Source organism: Nerophis lumbriciformis, linkage group LG09 (assembly GCF_033978685.3).
Source record: "Nerophis lumbriciformis linkage group LG09, RoL_Nlum_v2.1, whole genome shotgun sequence".
NCBI lineage: Eukaryota > Metazoa > Chordata > Actinopteri > Syngnathiformes > Syngnathidae > Nerophis > Nerophis lumbriciformis.
In genome coordinates this window covers 48095909-48112015 of record NC_084556.2, presented here as the reverse complement: position 1 = coordinate 48112015, position 16107 = coordinate 48095909, and the positions used below count along the sequence as shown (strand labels likewise).

Below are 16107 nucleotides of genomic sequence, written 5' to 3'. Positions count from 1 at the left end.
AAAAATGGCCACTCACTAGCTGCACTTTCAGCCGTCTACCGCCAGGGGTCTCTGCCGTAGCCTGCGCCAAGCCCAGTTATAGGCCTCGTCTGTCCGCCTTGGAAGTCCACTTCTCTTCGCCGAATTTGTCTGGGGGGTTAAAAAAAAAACAACCACACGTCTTAAACTGTCACGCGAATAAAGGGGTGGCGTTTTTTTTGCCACCGTGACTTGGTCGTGTTGACACATGTGTCGCCCACTCGTGTTTCACGGTGACTTGACAAGGACGAAGTGGTTGCCATTTTGCGATGCGCGCCGCTTCCGGTATTAAAGAGTCAAGATACATCCACTTGGCGTGCTCGTAGAGGTGGCAGCTTGGGAGGTTGTGTGCGTGATGACGGTGTTTGAAGTGGGCACTTTGCTTAAAAAAAAACACGCAGCATGTTCACGGTAACACCTCAGTGAAAACATAACCGCCATGATTGTTGTGGCTCCACGCGCCAAAACAACACCGGAAGTAAACATTGTTTTATAGCTTACACTGCGTGGGTCCTAAACATATACGAAGCGTGGGACTGGTTCACGCTTCGTGGACAACAGACTTCCCCAGCTTTTGGGTAAACGTTAATAAACCCGCGCGTGTTAACACTTTGTGGCCTGTTTTTTTTTTTTTTTTTTTGGTACCCCTTCTTCGCCTCCCCCTCAGCGCTGAGAGTGGAGGACTCCATTTTGAAGGAGCAGCAGATTCCACACAAGGGGGGGGAAAGACGAACACACGCGTGTTTTTTGGTTAGTTTATTATTATTTTTTAAATATTAACATTAACAATTTGTACGCAGTTATTTTAAGGGACGGGCGTGTTCGTGTCGCCGGGGGAACAGGCTGAGACTTTTTAAGTTGGACGTGTGACGTCACGCCGGCTGACATAATTGACGCCTAATCATAAATGGGGGGGAGGGGCGATTTTAAAAAGGCGTTTTAATTATTAATTATTGTGTTTTTTTTTATTGCGTTAATGACAATGTGACACCACACACAAAAGGGCAAGAAAGATTCGGCTCTTTTTTTTTTCTTTTTTTTTTGAGGGACGTCTTAGTCGGTGCGCGCAGCAGACGAACAGGAAATAGGTAAACATCAATAGAAAAAGGTAGAGTTGTGCAAAAAAAAAAAAAAAAAAAAGGGAAGGGTTTCTTGCTGGGGGTGGATTTGTTCTCGCAGGGGCCGCAGGAGCAAGTCAACGAGGAGGAGGGAGGTAGTGAGGAGGTGGTGGTGGTAGTGGGGGGGGTGCTCCTCGGCTCAGGATGCGGGCCTAGTAGTGCCGCCGCCGGGACTCTCCCACATCCGCTGTCAAAAACCCGGGATTTGCCTCATTTGGGGGGCAAAATGAAGGCGAGGAGACTCTCCCTGATGGTGGTCGACATCGGAATGGTAAGAATCTCGCCTTGGATGACGCGTCGGCCGCCCTTTTTTTTTGCGTGTTATTCCCACCCCCCCCCTCGTAACTCCTAAAACCACAATGTACGTGTGTGTGCGTGTGCATATGTGTGTGTACATATGTGTGTTTACATGTGTGTGTACACGCATTTGCAATCTGGCTTCGTTGTCCTCCTATGTTGTATTTTAACACACACACACACACAGTGTCAAGACACGTGCACGCCCCCCGTGCACGCGCGCGACCAGGACCGTTTTCAATGTCTTCCTCCCCATGCAGGAGACAAACATCTTTGTCACATCACACACAATGGCTTCCGCCTTAATGTCAGCCAGGGGATGTTGTGGTTTGAACACGTGATTGATTTTTATTTTTTTTGGTGTTGCTATTTTAGCTTTCGGTGTCATGAATGGAGGGGTCCTTTTTGCGCCTCGGTTTGGAAGTATAACAGCGCCACCGAAATAAATGATGTAGAGCCGTAGCAACAAAAAAAAACATTATAGGAGGCGAGGGGGGGGCTTCCGATACGTTTATCCATTCATTCATCCATCTTCTTCCGCTTATCCGAGGTCGGGTCGCGGGGGCAGCAGCCTAAGCAGGGAAGCCCAGACTTCCCTCTCCCCAGCCACTTCGTCCAGCTCTTCCTGTGGGACCCCGAGGCGTTCCCAGGCCAGCCGGGAGACATAGTCTTCCCAACGTGTCCTGGGTCTTCCCCGTGGCCTCTTAACGGGACGGCGTGGCGAAGTTGGTAGAGTGGCCGTGCCAGCAATCGGAGGGTTGCTGGTTACTGGGGTTCAATCCCCACCTTCTACCATCCTAGTCACGTCCGTTGTGTCCTTGGGCAAGACACTTCACCCCTTGCTGCTGACGGCTGCTGGTTAGCGCCTTGCATGGCAGCTCCCGCCATCAGTGTGTGAATGGGTGAATGTGGAAATACTGTCAAAGCGCTTTGAGTACCTTGAAGGTAGAAAAGCGCTATACAAGTATAACCCATTTATCATTAATCATGACGTGCCCTAAACACCTCCCTAGGGAGGCGTTCGGGTGGCATCCTGACCAGACGCCCGAACCACCTCATCTGGCTCCTCTTCATGTGGAGGAGTAGCGGCTTTACTTTGAGCTCCTCCCGGATGACAGAGCTTCTCACCCTATCTCTAAGGGAGAGCCCCGCCACCCGGCGGAGGAAACTCATTTCGGCCACTTGTACCCGTGATCTTGTCCTTTCGGTCATAACCCAAACCTCATGACCATAGGTGAGGATGGGAATGTAGATCGACGCACCAATCGATTATCGGATACTAGAGATGCGCGGATGGGCAATTATTTCATCCGCAACCGCATCAGAAAGTCGTCAACCATCCGCAATCCACCCGATCTAACATTTGATCAGAACCGCATCCGCCCGCCAGCCGCCCGCACCCGCCCGTTGTTATATATCTAATATAGACGATGCAAGGCATTAGTGAGGTTATAAAGCTTTTGCCTGTTAAAGAAAGGAGACTGATCCAATGCAGCACAGACATTCGCGTGCCACGCTGTCACGACCCAGATGCACACCAGTGCGCAATCATATGGGAGCCGCGCTGAGCGCACCTCCAAGCGCGTCTCGCTGCCGGCGACGGCCGGGTATATGGGCCCGACGCTCCAGCGCCATCCATTTTCAGGGCTAGTTGATTCGGCAGGTGGGTTGTTACACACTCCTTAGCGGGTTCCGACTTCCATGGCCACCGTCCTAGCTGCTGTCTATATCAACCAGGGTGAGCCCCACCCCTTTCGTGAGCGCACTGCGCGCGGAGTGACCCCTGTTACGCGCCCCCGGCAACAGGGGTGGCGGGCAGGTAAGCTGCGCGGGCGGAGCGCGCGGAGTGACCCCTGTTACGAGCCCCCGGCCACAGGGGGTGGCGGGCAGGTAAGTTGCTTACCTGCTGCGCGTGACGCCGGCCGCGGCGAAGGCGGACGAGGCGGGGTGTCGGTGCGGTGGGCGCAGTGGTGACCCTGGACGTGCGTCGGGCCCTTTTCGCGGATCGCCTCAGCTACGGCTCCCGGTGGGGCCCTCTCGGGGGAAGGGGCCTCGGTCCCGGACCCCGGCGAGGCGTCCCTTCTCCGCTCCGTAAAAGTGTCCATCTCTTTTTTTTTTTTTCTTCTGTTGTGGCATACGCTGCAGGTGCCTGCTCGTTTTTCGTATGTGGGTAACAACATTTAACTATGTATATATATTTCCGAATTGGTTTAACTGCCACCCGCCTGAATCTATTTAAAATCTATTTTTTTTCTATTTCAATTAACCACCCGACCCGACCCGCGGATAAAATCTAATTTTTTTAAATTTCATCCGCCCGATCCGCGGATAATCCGCGGACTCCGCGGTTGTGCCCGCAAACCGCGCATCTCTATCGGATACAAAATAATATAATGCGAAAGGATGCGATTCTTACAACAAGACGGGATTTAATTCCGAATCTTGGGGTGACGAGTCGCTTCAGAATTGATTCTTGATTCAAACCGATTCTCGTAATGTATTATTTGGTACAAAAATGACAGGCGTTCGGTTACAAAAAGCTTCTCTTTGCTGCTGACACATGACATACACGCGCATAGACGGCCTAAAACGTCCTTTTAAAAACTAGTTAACGGGGGGAAAACAAAAAAGATTTAGAAATTGTAATAAATAAGAATTCAATCAATCAAAGTTTATTTATACAGCCCTTAATCACAAGTGTCTCAAAGGGCTGCACAAGCCACAACGACTCAACTCAATGGGATACAACGGGAAGCCTTCTTTGGATTCGTGGATTCTTTTTATCCTCAAGTTCGTTTAAAAAGCAGGAGTTATTGGACTCGACTAAACCTCAAGGATTGTCACAGAAGGAGAAGTCCTTTAATTCCTCTGATCCTCGAGTATTGTCTAAAAAGCAGGAGTCAGTGGATTCTTCTAAACCTCAAGAATTGTCACAGACAGAGAAGTCAATGATTTCTTTTTCATCCTCAGGAATTGTTTAAAAAGCCGAAGTTATTGGATTCTACTAAATCTCAAGGATTGTCAGAGAAGGAGAAGTCCATGAATTCTTCTTATACTCGAGAACTGTCTAAAAAGCAGGAGTCCGTGGATTCTTCTAAACCTCGAGAACTGTCACAGACAGAGAAGTCCATGAATTCTTCTTGTCCTCAAGGATTGTCTAAAAAGCAGGAGTTTGTGGATTTATTTATATAGACCTTAATCACAAGTGTCTCAAAGGGCTGCACAAGCCACAACGACATCCTCAACTCAGGTCCCACATCAGGGCAAGATAAAACTCAACCCAATGGGATACAATGCCCCTGGGCGACCGGTGCAATGGATGTCGAGTGGATCTAGCTAATAGTGTGAGCATCCAGTCCATAGTGGGGCCAGCAGGGGATCATCTTGAGTGGAGACAAGTCAGCAACGCAGATACGCCATCCACTGATGCACAGATTAGTGGTCCACCCCAGGTCCCGACTTTGAACAGCTAGCACTTCATCTGTGGTCACCTAATAACCTCTCCATGCAGGAGAGGGGGGGTAGAGCAGAAAAGAGACGGCAGATCAACTGGTCTAAAGGAGGGGTCTATATAAAGGCTGGAGGATACAAATGCGAATTGCGGTTTGGATGTGATTTTTTTTTTTTTTTTCAGCATCCCAGTGGCAGGGCAATACATTAAAAAAAATAAATGTACCCGAGACGCATTTTGGACTTAAATAAAAATAATTAAGGATGGATTGGGTTGCCTTAACCTTTCATATCAATCTAATCCATACATTTTGAAAATATGTAGCAGGCCACTAAAGAACATGTTGGGGCCTTTGGACACCATTGCTGTATTTGAATTAGAATCAAAGAACACAAACTATTTGAGATTTGTACAGAAAATGTGTCAAAAAGCTCCTTGCTACATTATGGACTGACTGACTTACAGCACGGTCCAGTATTTATACTGAAAACCCTTGTTTGGGAACCCGTGCTGTAAAATAAACAAGTACCGTATTTTTCGGAGTATAAGTCAAACTTGCCGAAAATGCATAATAAAAAAGGAAAAAAACATATATAAGTCGCACTGGAAACTATGAAAAAAACTGCGACTTATAGTCCGAAAAATACGGTATATTTCAATTCTAATATCGTGTTTGCATGTAAATGTGTTGATAATGATTGTTCTTGGTTCTGTTTAAGGGAGGAACGATGCCAGCATGAGTGGGCCACATGCAGGCCCAAGCCAGACCTCGAGCTACACTTTGACGGCTGCCCGTGACCTCTCCCACAACAATAACCCCCGCCCGACAATGTCCGCCGCCTCCTCCCTGCAACGTGTCTACGGCTTTGCGCAACGGGACCCGTCCCCCCCGTCCTCCACCTACAGCCCCCTAAGGAGACTGCAGCATCTCACCACCATGGTCAGCCAGCCTGACCTGGTCCTGCCGGCCCAGCCGGTTAAGAGCTGGGAGTGGGCCTCGAGTCAGAAGGAGCCGGAGCAGGACTCCTGGGACGGTTGCAGGGATTATTGTGGTGCCCCCCTCGCAAGGAGAGATGAGAAACAACCCGAAGTCCAACGCGATGGATCTAAAGATGCGCCGTCAGCTAGCTGTAGCAGTCCTAGCACGTCTGAGAGGAAAACCGACGGTTGTTTCTCGTGTCCTCCGAGTCCAGCCTTCTCTCTGGATAGCAACAGCCCGTTTGCAAATGGCCTACTTCACTTTGAGTCGTCCTTGTTCGAAGATGAGGACAACCACGATGAAGAGCAGCAGGAGACTTTCCCCACCATTACAGACTCGTACAACAAACACGAAACAGCAGGGAATGAGATCCAATCCATCCCTGCAGACTCCAAGGATACAAAGGTTTCATCAGCAAAGGTCATCACTCGATCCCAGTCGTCAGGGGTGCGACGAAGGTACTGGGATGGTTCCGAGGATGAATGGGAAAGCGACACCGAGCTCTTTCTGTTCGGAGATAGCCCCTCCAGGCATTTTAAGGCAAGTGTTACTCCAATGACGTCCAGTAAACTATTTATAAATTAAACAAATAGTAGTTTAGTGTGTTTGTCTGCCATGTTTATTGTTTATGTTTGACAGGAATGTTGTTGATGTCAGACCTTGTAAGCACTGAATGGGATATTTCCCACTCCTCAGCAGTTGTGTAATGGTTACAATTTAGCAGCCCTTCAGGTGGAGCATGCGTCTTGTCTCAGCAGTTCAGCTAACACTGTTAGAGTAGCCTAGCCTACAACTAAACTCCTAAGACTGAACAATTACACCCTAAGTGGTGCAGTGTCTATTGATAAACACAATCTTATCCAAGTACAAATTTCTCATGACTGTTTTCCTGTGTTGTTGAGAGCAGAGTGACCTGAAAAGAACTTCCGTGCCACCTGTGAAATTTTTAGAGGGCGAACTCATTTGGGCAAAGTTCAACCGACGGCCGTGGTGGCCCTGCGAGGTGATCGTTGACCCTGCGTTAGGAGTCTATCACAGGGTCAAAGGTGAGTGAGCGGTGTTGTTAACTGACTTACTAGGCCTGGCTGTTGAGATGCTAACTGATGATTGTGATTTACTGTGTCTTAGAGCCCAGCGATCGTCCCTGTCGCCTCTACCATGTCAGGACATTTGGGGAGCCAGAGGAGCAAGCCTGGGTGGAAGATAAATCAACTCATATCTTCCATGGAGGCTTTCAGTTCGAACAGCTTGCTCAACTGCGTCGGAAGGGAAAGCAAAGGGCGCACAACCACAAATACACTGTACAGTAATTCCTTGACTGATTCCCACTTGCATGCCCTACTGAAATGTCTATCTTGATCTTCATTGCCTTTTATCTCTTTACAGATTGCTAAACGCTTTGAGGCGTCTTGGCAGTCCAGTGTGGATGAAGCTGAAATTATTCTCCAGCAGAGACCCAACATAGTCTCTTTGTCCATAGACGATGCCTTCCAGGACAGTTCCTCGGCAGTAAAAAAGGCCTGTCCTCCGGGTTCTCTTTCCATGTTGCCCGTCTCCAATCTTCCAGAAATTTCGCACACGATAAGTGGATCACTAACTTCCCTGACGGCATCATCCCCAGTAGAAACACAAACTACGCATGGCACTTTAAAAAAATCATCTGGCATGAGGAAAGAAGGTGACTCATCAAAAAAGTCAAAAAAGATCCCATGTAAAAATCCATCAGATAGGAATGTAGAGTGCCCTTATTCAGATCTTGACTCTGTCCCTAAGATTTTGTGTCCTAAAGCACTTGAACGTCAGTCTAAATTGACTCAACCAGCGGCTAATGTCGCCAAGGAGGAAAAGAAACAACCTGAGATGCAAAGTGGTCTGTGGTTCAGCAAATCAGGTAAAGACAGACGACCAAAAACTGTTGATCGTACCGTTTTTACAAAGGTGCTCGGTAAGAAAAAGACCCCTGTTGCTAGTAAAAACCTAGTGGTTCCTGGTGGTCCTGCCTTGAGTCCTGCACCAGGTGACCAGTCTCAGTTGGTACTTAAAACAAAGATTGTACCTGAGAAGTTGCAGTATATTGTCTCTAAAAACATCACTGCTGCTAATACAACTTTTGGAAGTCCTGCTGAACTTTTGTCACAAAAGCAAGAGTTATTGGATTCTTCTGACCCCCAAGAATTGTCGCGACAGCAGGATTCCATGGATTTTTCTCGACCTGAAGGATTTCCACACAAGCAGGAACCCATATATTTTTCTGGGTCTCAAATATTTCCACAAAAGCAGGATTCCATGGATTCCTGTGGGCCTCCTAAATTGTCTAAGAGTCAGGAGTCTGCAGGTTCTTTTGGAACTCAAGGTTTCTTAAAAAAGTTGGAGTTAGTTGATTCTTTGGACTCCTGCATATTATCTCAAAAGCAGGAGGCTATGGGTTCTTTGAAACCTCTAAGAGTGTCACAAAAGCAAGAGTTGGTGGAGCCTTCTAAGCCTCGAGGATTATCTCAAAAGCAGGAGTCTGTAGCTTCTACAACATCACAACTACCGTCACAGAAGGAAACAGTGGATTCTTTTGGACCTCAAAGACCGTCACAAAAGCAGCTGTCTGTGACTTCTTCTGGAGCTCGAGAATTGTTACAAACACAGAAATCTGTAGATACTTCTGATCTTCGAGGACTGTTACAGATGCAGAAGTCCATTTCTTCTGGATCTCGACGATTGTCACAGAAGCTGGAGTCAGTGGATTCTTTTAAACCTCAAGGATTGTCACAGAAAGACAAATCTGTGGATTATTCTGATCTTCTAGTATTGTCTAAAAAGCAGGAGTCAGTGGGTTCTTCTAAATCTCAAGAATTATCACAGACAGAGAAGTCAATTAATTTGTTTGATTCTCAAGGATTGCCTAAAAAGCAGGACGATTCTTCTAAACCTCTGGGATTGTCAGAAAAGGAGAAGTCCATGGATTATTTTCATCCTCAAGGATCGTTAAAAAAGCAGGATTCAGTGTTTTTTACTAAACCTCGAGAATTGACACAGACCGAGAAGTCCTTGAATTCTTCTGATCCTCGAGTATTGTCTAAAAAGCAGGAGTCAGTGGATTCTTCTAAACCTCAAAAATTGTCACAGACAGAGAAGTCAATTCACTTTTTTGATTCTCAAGGATTGTCTAAAAAGCAGGAGTCTGTGGATTCTTCTAAACCTCGGAGATTGTCACAGAAGGAAAAGTCCATGGATGATTCTGACCCTCAAGGATCGTCTAAAAAGCAGGAGTTAGTGGATTCTAAACATCGAAGATTGTCAGAGAAGGACACGTCCATGGATTCTTTTTATCCTCAGGGATCGTTTAAAAAGCAGGAATTATTGGATTCTACTAAACCTCAAGGATTGTCACAGAAGGAGAAGTCTGTTAATTCTTCTTATCCTCGAGGATTGTCTAAAAAGCATGAGTCAGTGGATTCTTCTAAACCTAGAAGATTGTCACAGAAGGAGAAGTCCATGGATTATTCTGATCCTCAAGGTTCGTCTAAAAAGCAGAAGTCATTGGATTCTTCTAAACCTCTAGGATTGTCACAGAAGGAGAAGTCCATGAATTCTTCTGATCCTCAGGGACTATCTAAAAAGCAGGGGTATGTGGATTCTTCTAAACCTCGGGGATTGCTACAGAGGGAGAAGTCCATGGATGATTCTGATCCTCAAGGATCATCTAAAAAGCAGGAGTTAGTGGATTCTACTAAACCTCTAGGGTTGTCAAAGAATGGGAAGTCCATGGACTATTCTTATCCTCAAGGACTGTCTAAAAAGCAGGATTCAGTGGTTTCTACTAAACCTCGAGAATTGACACAGACCGAGAAGTCCATGAATTCTTCTTGTCCTCGAGGGTTTTCTAAAAATCAGGAGTCAGTGGTTTCTTCTAAACCTCGAGTATTGACACAGACCGATAAATCTGTGAATTCTTCTTATCATCAAGGATTGTCTAAAAAGCAGGTGTCCGTGGATTCTTCTAAACCTCAGGGATTGTCACAGAGGGAGAAGTCCATGGATTATTCTGATCCTCAAGGATCACCTAAAAAGCAGGAGTTATTGGATTCTTCTAAACCTCGAGGATTGTCACAGAAGAAGAAGTCCATGGATTATTCTGATCCTCAAGGATTGTCTAAACATCAGGAGTCTGTGGATTCTTCTAAACCTAGAATATTGTCACAGAAGGAGAAGTCCATGGATTTTTCTGATCCTCAAGAATTGTCTAAAAAGCAGGAGTCTGTGGATTTTCCTAAACCTAGAAAATTGCCACAGAAGGAGAAGTCCATGGATTATTCTGATCCTCAAGGATTGTCTAAAAAGCAGGAGTCTGTGGATTCTTCTAAACCTAGAAGATTGTCACAGAAGGAGAAGTCCATGGATTTTTCTGATTCTCGAGGATCGTCTAAAAAGCAGAAGTCATTGGATTCTTCTAAACCTCTAGGATTGTCACAGATAGAGAAGTCCTTGAATTCTTCTGATCCTCAAGAATTGTCTAAACATCAGGAGTCTGTGGATTCTTCTATACCTAGAATATTGTCACAGAAGGAGAAGTCCATGGATTTTTCTGATCCTCAAGAATTGTCTAAAAAGCAGGAGTCTGTGGATTTTCCTAAACCTAGAAAATTGCCACAGAAGGAGAAGTCCATGGATTATTCTGATCCTCAAGGATTGTCTAAAAAGCAGGAGTCTGTGGATTCTTCTAAACCTAGAAGATTGTCACAGAAGGAGAAGTCAATGGATTTTTCTGATTCTCGAGGATCGTCTAAAAAGCAGAAGTCATTGGATTCTTCTAAACCTCTAGGATTGTCACAGACAGAGAAGTCCTTGAATTCTTCTGATCCTCAAGGATTGTCTAAAAAGCAGGAGTCAGTGGATTCTTCTAAGCCTCGAGAATCGTCACAGACAGAGAAATCCATGAATTCTTCCTATCCTCGAGGATTGTCTAAAAAGCAGGAGTCAGTGGATTCTTCGAAACTGCTAGGATTGTCACAGACAGAGAAGTCCAGGAATTCTTCTGATCCTCAAGAATTGTCTAAAAAGCAGGAATCTGTAGATTCTTCTAAACCTCGGGCATTGTCACAGAAGGAGAAGACCATGGATGATTCTGATCCTCAAGGATCATCAGAAAAGCAGGAGTTAGTCAATTCTATTAAACCTCTAGGATTGTCAAAGAAAGAGAAGTCCATGGACTATTCTTATCCACAAGTATTGTCTAAAAAGCAGGATTCAGTGGTTTCTTCTCAACCTCGAGAATTGACACAAACCGAGAAGTCCATGAATTATTCTTGTCCTCGAGGGTTTTCTAAAAAGCAGGAGTCAGTGGTTCCTTCTAAAACTCGAGTATTGACACAGACCAATAAGTCTGTGAATTCTTCTTATCCTCAAGGATTGTCTAAAAAGCAGGTGTCCGTGGATTCTTCTAAACCTCGAGGATTGTCACAGAAGGAGAAGTCCAAGGATTATTCTGATCCTCAAGGATTGTCTAAAAAGCAGGAGTCAGTGGATTCTTCTAAGCCTCGAGAATCGTCACAGACGGAGAAATCCAGGAATTTTTATTACCCTCAAGGATTTTCTAAAAACCAGGAGTCAGTGGATTCTTCTAAAGCTCGAGGATTGTCACAGAAGCAGGAATCTGTAGATTCTTCGGAACCTCGAGGACTGGTACAGAAACAGCGACCTATAAGTTTTTTGGAACCCAGGGTGTTATTAAAAAAGCAGGAGTACATGGCTTCTTTAACATCCCAAGGTTTGTCACAGAAGCAGATGTCTATGGTTTCTTCTGATCCTCAAGGATTGTCTAAAAAGCAGGAGTCAGTGGCTTCTTCTAAATTACGAGTATTGTCACAGAAACAAGAATTTGGATCTCGAGGACTGTCAAAGGAGGAAGCGTCCATAGATTATTCTGAATCTAATGGGTTTTCACAAAATCAGGAGTCTGTGACTTCTTCTGGACCTCAAAAATTGTCCCACAAGCAGAAGTCTGTGACCGGTTCTGAACTTCAAGGGCTGTCACAAAAGCTAGAGTGTGTGGATTCTCACAGACCACCTGAGAAGGGTGACTGTTTAAGAGGTAGGCAGGTTATCTCTGATTTTACAGATTCAATTACTGGCAAACAGTCTAATCCAACAAGTAATGCACATGTGAAAAAGACCAGCAAGAAGACCACTGACAAGAATAACAGTCAAAATGAACATTGTAAAGTGAGGGCCATTAAAAAGGTTGTTGTACCCAGTTCTAACCAGACAAAAGAATCAACAGCTCAGCTGGCAAAAATGGACCTTCAAAGAGCTCTGATCTCCCAGTGTAAGATGCCCTTTGTCAAATTAATTCGCATAGACATCAAGAGAATCCTGAATTCCAAGATAACTATTGGTCCCAATGACCAGATTTCATACGCTAAAGGTAAAGAAACTTCAAAAGAGGCTGTTGCAGACCAATCCTGTGAGTCGGATGTATTGGACAAAGTAGCAGAGGTTAAAGAAGATAAAGTGGACAAAAGCACTTCCAGTGTAGACCGTTCAGAATCAAAAACTATGTTAGTGAAGGACTTGGAAGAAATGGGGACGATTGGTACGGCCAACAAAATTTCTTCCGAACCTTCACAAAGCCCAAAGAAGCTAGATACTTCTGTCTCAATTGTGGCTCTTCTATCCCCTCAGTTGGAGGGAGCTCTAGTATCTGGCAGTGACCAGGGGCCCGAAGACCCATCCTCTGAGACAACTGCCCTCCGATTAAAGCCTGTCCAAGAGAAGTTGCCTGAAGTTACGCCACAAGATCCACCTGCCCATCTTCCAGCCAGTAATGGGCTGATGACGCGAGCTCTGAAGACCATGAAAGTTCTGCAAAAGCAGAAACATAGAAAAGCCAAGAGGAAAGCTGGGCACAAAGATATTTTACATCATAGCAAAAACCTGATAGAGCCCTCTAAAAACACCACAATTATTTCAGAAAGCAAATTAGACTTTAGCACCACCAAAGCAAAGTCCAAGTCTGATCGTGAGGCTAATGATGAGGACACGGTTTCCAGCTGTAATACACCGCCTTTGATGTTCCAAGATTCTGTTGGAGTCAAAAGTGAAGAGGAGGACCTTTCTCTTGCATCGTCTCCAATGGACTTCATACCCCTTACTTCCAGCGTGAAGGCAAAAGAATTGGATCAGACAACTTTATCTTCTCCACCCTCGCCATTGTCTTTCGTGAGTACATTGACAAATGTTAAGGAGGTATCTTTCCAGTCTTTGACAGATAAGGCTAATGGAAAAGCCCCCTCGTTCAAGCCAGACATGAACTACAAATTCAGCACTTTTCTCATGATGCTCAAAGATGTGCATGACACGCGGGAGCGAGATGGTGCCCCTTTAGAACTGGAGATTGGGCCACCAAGTGCACATGTCAGGGAGGAGCCTTTGGTGATGCCTGGCATGGCTGCAGTTGTAGGCCTAGATCGAGACAGGAATGGTGATCCAAGTTTTAGCCCGGGCAAACAAACATATTTGGATGAGAGTCATGTCTCAAAAGGACCTTCCAACAGAAGGAGCAGTTTCTCTTGGATGAAGAAAAAAACTAACCGCAAAGTTCCTGGTCACTCTCAGAGGCCTGGACCCGGTTACCCGGGAGTAGGATCCTTGCTAGGGATGGACTTTTCCTCTGTACTGGATTACTCCGCCAAGGTCCGGTCCCTGCTGGGTGAGCAGGCCTGCCAGTGGGAGGGTCAGGCTGGGAGCGATGAGGGCATGTTGAGGTGGAGCAGAGACTTCGGACAGATGAACGACTTTGTTTCCGACCGCACAGAAGCCAAATCTAGTTCCAGCTGCAACACTGGAGAAAGCGACGATGCTTCATCAGGTAGGACGGAGTTGATGACAGCTTGTATTAGGTTATGAACCGCTGTACAGTCGTCCCTCGTTTATCGTGTCTAAATGGTTTCAAGCCTGACTATGGTTAACGAATTTTAGCAAAATTTGGTTACTTTTATATATACCCTAAGGAGTTCCTCTAAGTTAGAACCGGGCTTCTATGTGCTGAAACCACGGGCGTCAGTTGTGCTCGTTCTTCAAAAAACTTGATAGTCGCAGCAAAGATCGCTCTTGACATTAGCGGCGTTGTCACCATTGGGTGTCCCGCCACTTTTCCCCCCACTGCTATCATTCCACATCGCTCACCTCAAATCTCACCATGTGTCATGTGAAGCTGTGTTATTGACGTCGAAAATAAAGTGCATCAACGCTGCACTCTCCGCTTAGCATTGTTAATATGAAATGGCGTGCTGAGTCTCATCGAGTCCTGCTGCGGTCGTCCAGTTGTTGTCGTTCAACATTGCTCACCAATGTGGAGATTAGGGATGCAACAATAACTTAGACTTAGACAAACTGATCCACAAGGGAAATTGCTCCACACAGTAGCTCAGTTACAAAGAATGGAAAGTGTAAGGATGGAAAGGATAATGCAGGTATAAAGTGGACAAAAAATGTACCGTAGTAGCAATATAAAATATAACATGTAATATTTACATATTATATATACAGTATACGATATATATTATATTATATATTTATATAATATATACAATATATAACAATTACCATGTACAATCTTACAGAATATGTAACAACTGCAGCATATAATAGAGTAGATCCAGCAGAAAATAGCATACCTGCCAACTACTCCGGTTTTCCCGTAATTAGTACGGTTTTCATCAACCTATTCCGGGTTACGGTTGCAGTGATAAAAAATACGGTTTTTCATTAATTAAAAAAAAATATTTTTTTAAAAGTTTTATTCACGAAATCGCGTAACAACAATGACAATCGACACTGCTTCCCGTAACTTCCTATCGAGCCATTCCGAATGCCATGTGCGAGGCTATTTATAGCACCGCTGCCAAGCACGAGGCCATTGTTTCCAAACGAGCGAACGATCATGGAATCAGCCGGAGAAAAATCGCAAACGAGTCTTAAACCGAAAAGAAAACTGCAGTCATTCCGTGAAGAATATTCAAAAGCCTATCCGGGAATAATTATTCGTTCCAAAAAGGGTGAAAACTATGCGAATTGCACCTTGCGCAGACAAGATTTTTCGATCGGACACGGAGGAATTAGCGATGTAAAAGACCACGTTGGGACAAAAAACCACAAGTCTAATGCCGTTGCTAGCGATACAAGTGGAAAACTTTCAACGTTTTTCGTCGCCCAAACAGATTCTTTGGATGTGATAAATGCCGAAGTTTTATTTATGATGCTATTGAATTACATTTTAATGAAGTAAACTTATCATAAAGTTACCATATCATTTTTGCAGTATGATCAATCTGATAGAATAAATTTGGATTTTAGCCACAAAAAGGTAATGACACCAATGTTATCTATTGGAATTGTTTAGTACTGTTAAAAGTGTTTATACTATTTATACTTTCAAGTCCAAGTTGAAGAAATCTTGTTAAATGTTGACAGCATAACTACCAAAATACAGAAGTATGTCCTTAATATTTTTGCAGTGCTATTTCTGTTGAAAAGTTAAAATGATTACATTAGAGATGTGATGTGCCACGTTTCAAGTGTCTGATGGCTTAAATTAATTTGCATTAATTTTTCATATTTTGAATTCTTTTGAAAGGCTTACAAAAAAACTACATTTGAATTGTAATTCCAGGCTATTGACAGGACTATTAATTTTAATGAAGTTAGCTTACCATGTTTACAGTATGATAATTGTGATAGAAATGTGAATTTTAGGCACAGAATATTTTTTACAATTGAACAAGGCAGTAGATTATACAAGCTTGGACAGAAAGTTAATAATGACACCAATTTTTTTTTTAATGGAATTGTTTAGTACTGTTTTACCATTTGTTTACTGTAAAAAGTGTTTATACTTTCAATTAACAAATTTAAGTCTTGTGAAAGGTTGACAGGATAACAGGCATTAACTGTCAAAATAATTTCAAACTATTGAAGTTAGCTTACAGAATAAACATGTCAATCAACCCATATGATTTTTGCTGTAATATTTTTGTTTTGAAAAGTCACTGTGACTGATTGAAAAGTGATGGTTTTAGCAACATTTTAACCTGTCTGAATGCTAATAGTCATTTTGCGTCGGGGGGCCCTGAACCCCCCACCAGGACTTTGTCCTGGACCTACCGGGTCCTGCGGCCCCTGGACCCTGGCTACTAGGTTTTTCTGATTTCAAAAGTTGGCAGGTATGAAATAGACATTATAAACAAAAAGCGGTA

General features: G+C 44.5%; 1 protein-coding gene across 4 annotated transcripts in view; it reads left to right on the top strand.

Moving 5' to 3' along the window:
* Positions 1–1258: 1258 nt before the first annotated feature.
* nsd1b (nuclear receptor binding SET domain protein 1b) overlaps positions 1259–16107 on the top strand; it is a 322978-nt gene continuing 308129 nt past the window's right edge. For all 4 annotated transcript variants that reach the window (XR_012050614.1, XM_061963023.1, XM_072913851.1 and 1 more), the window contains exons 1-5: positions 1259–1407; positions 5604–6403; positions 6771–6909; positions 6992–7164; positions 7250–13721. Coding sequence is in view for 3 of the 4 variants with exons in the window: in XM_061963023.1 (XP_061819007.1) it covers positions 5621–6403; positions 6771–6909; positions 6992–7164; positions 7250–13721 (7567 nt within the window). In the remaining variant the exon portion in view is untranslated. The remainder of the gene's footprint in view (positions 1408–5603; positions 6404–6770; positions 6910–6991; positions 7165–7249; positions 13722–16107) is intronic.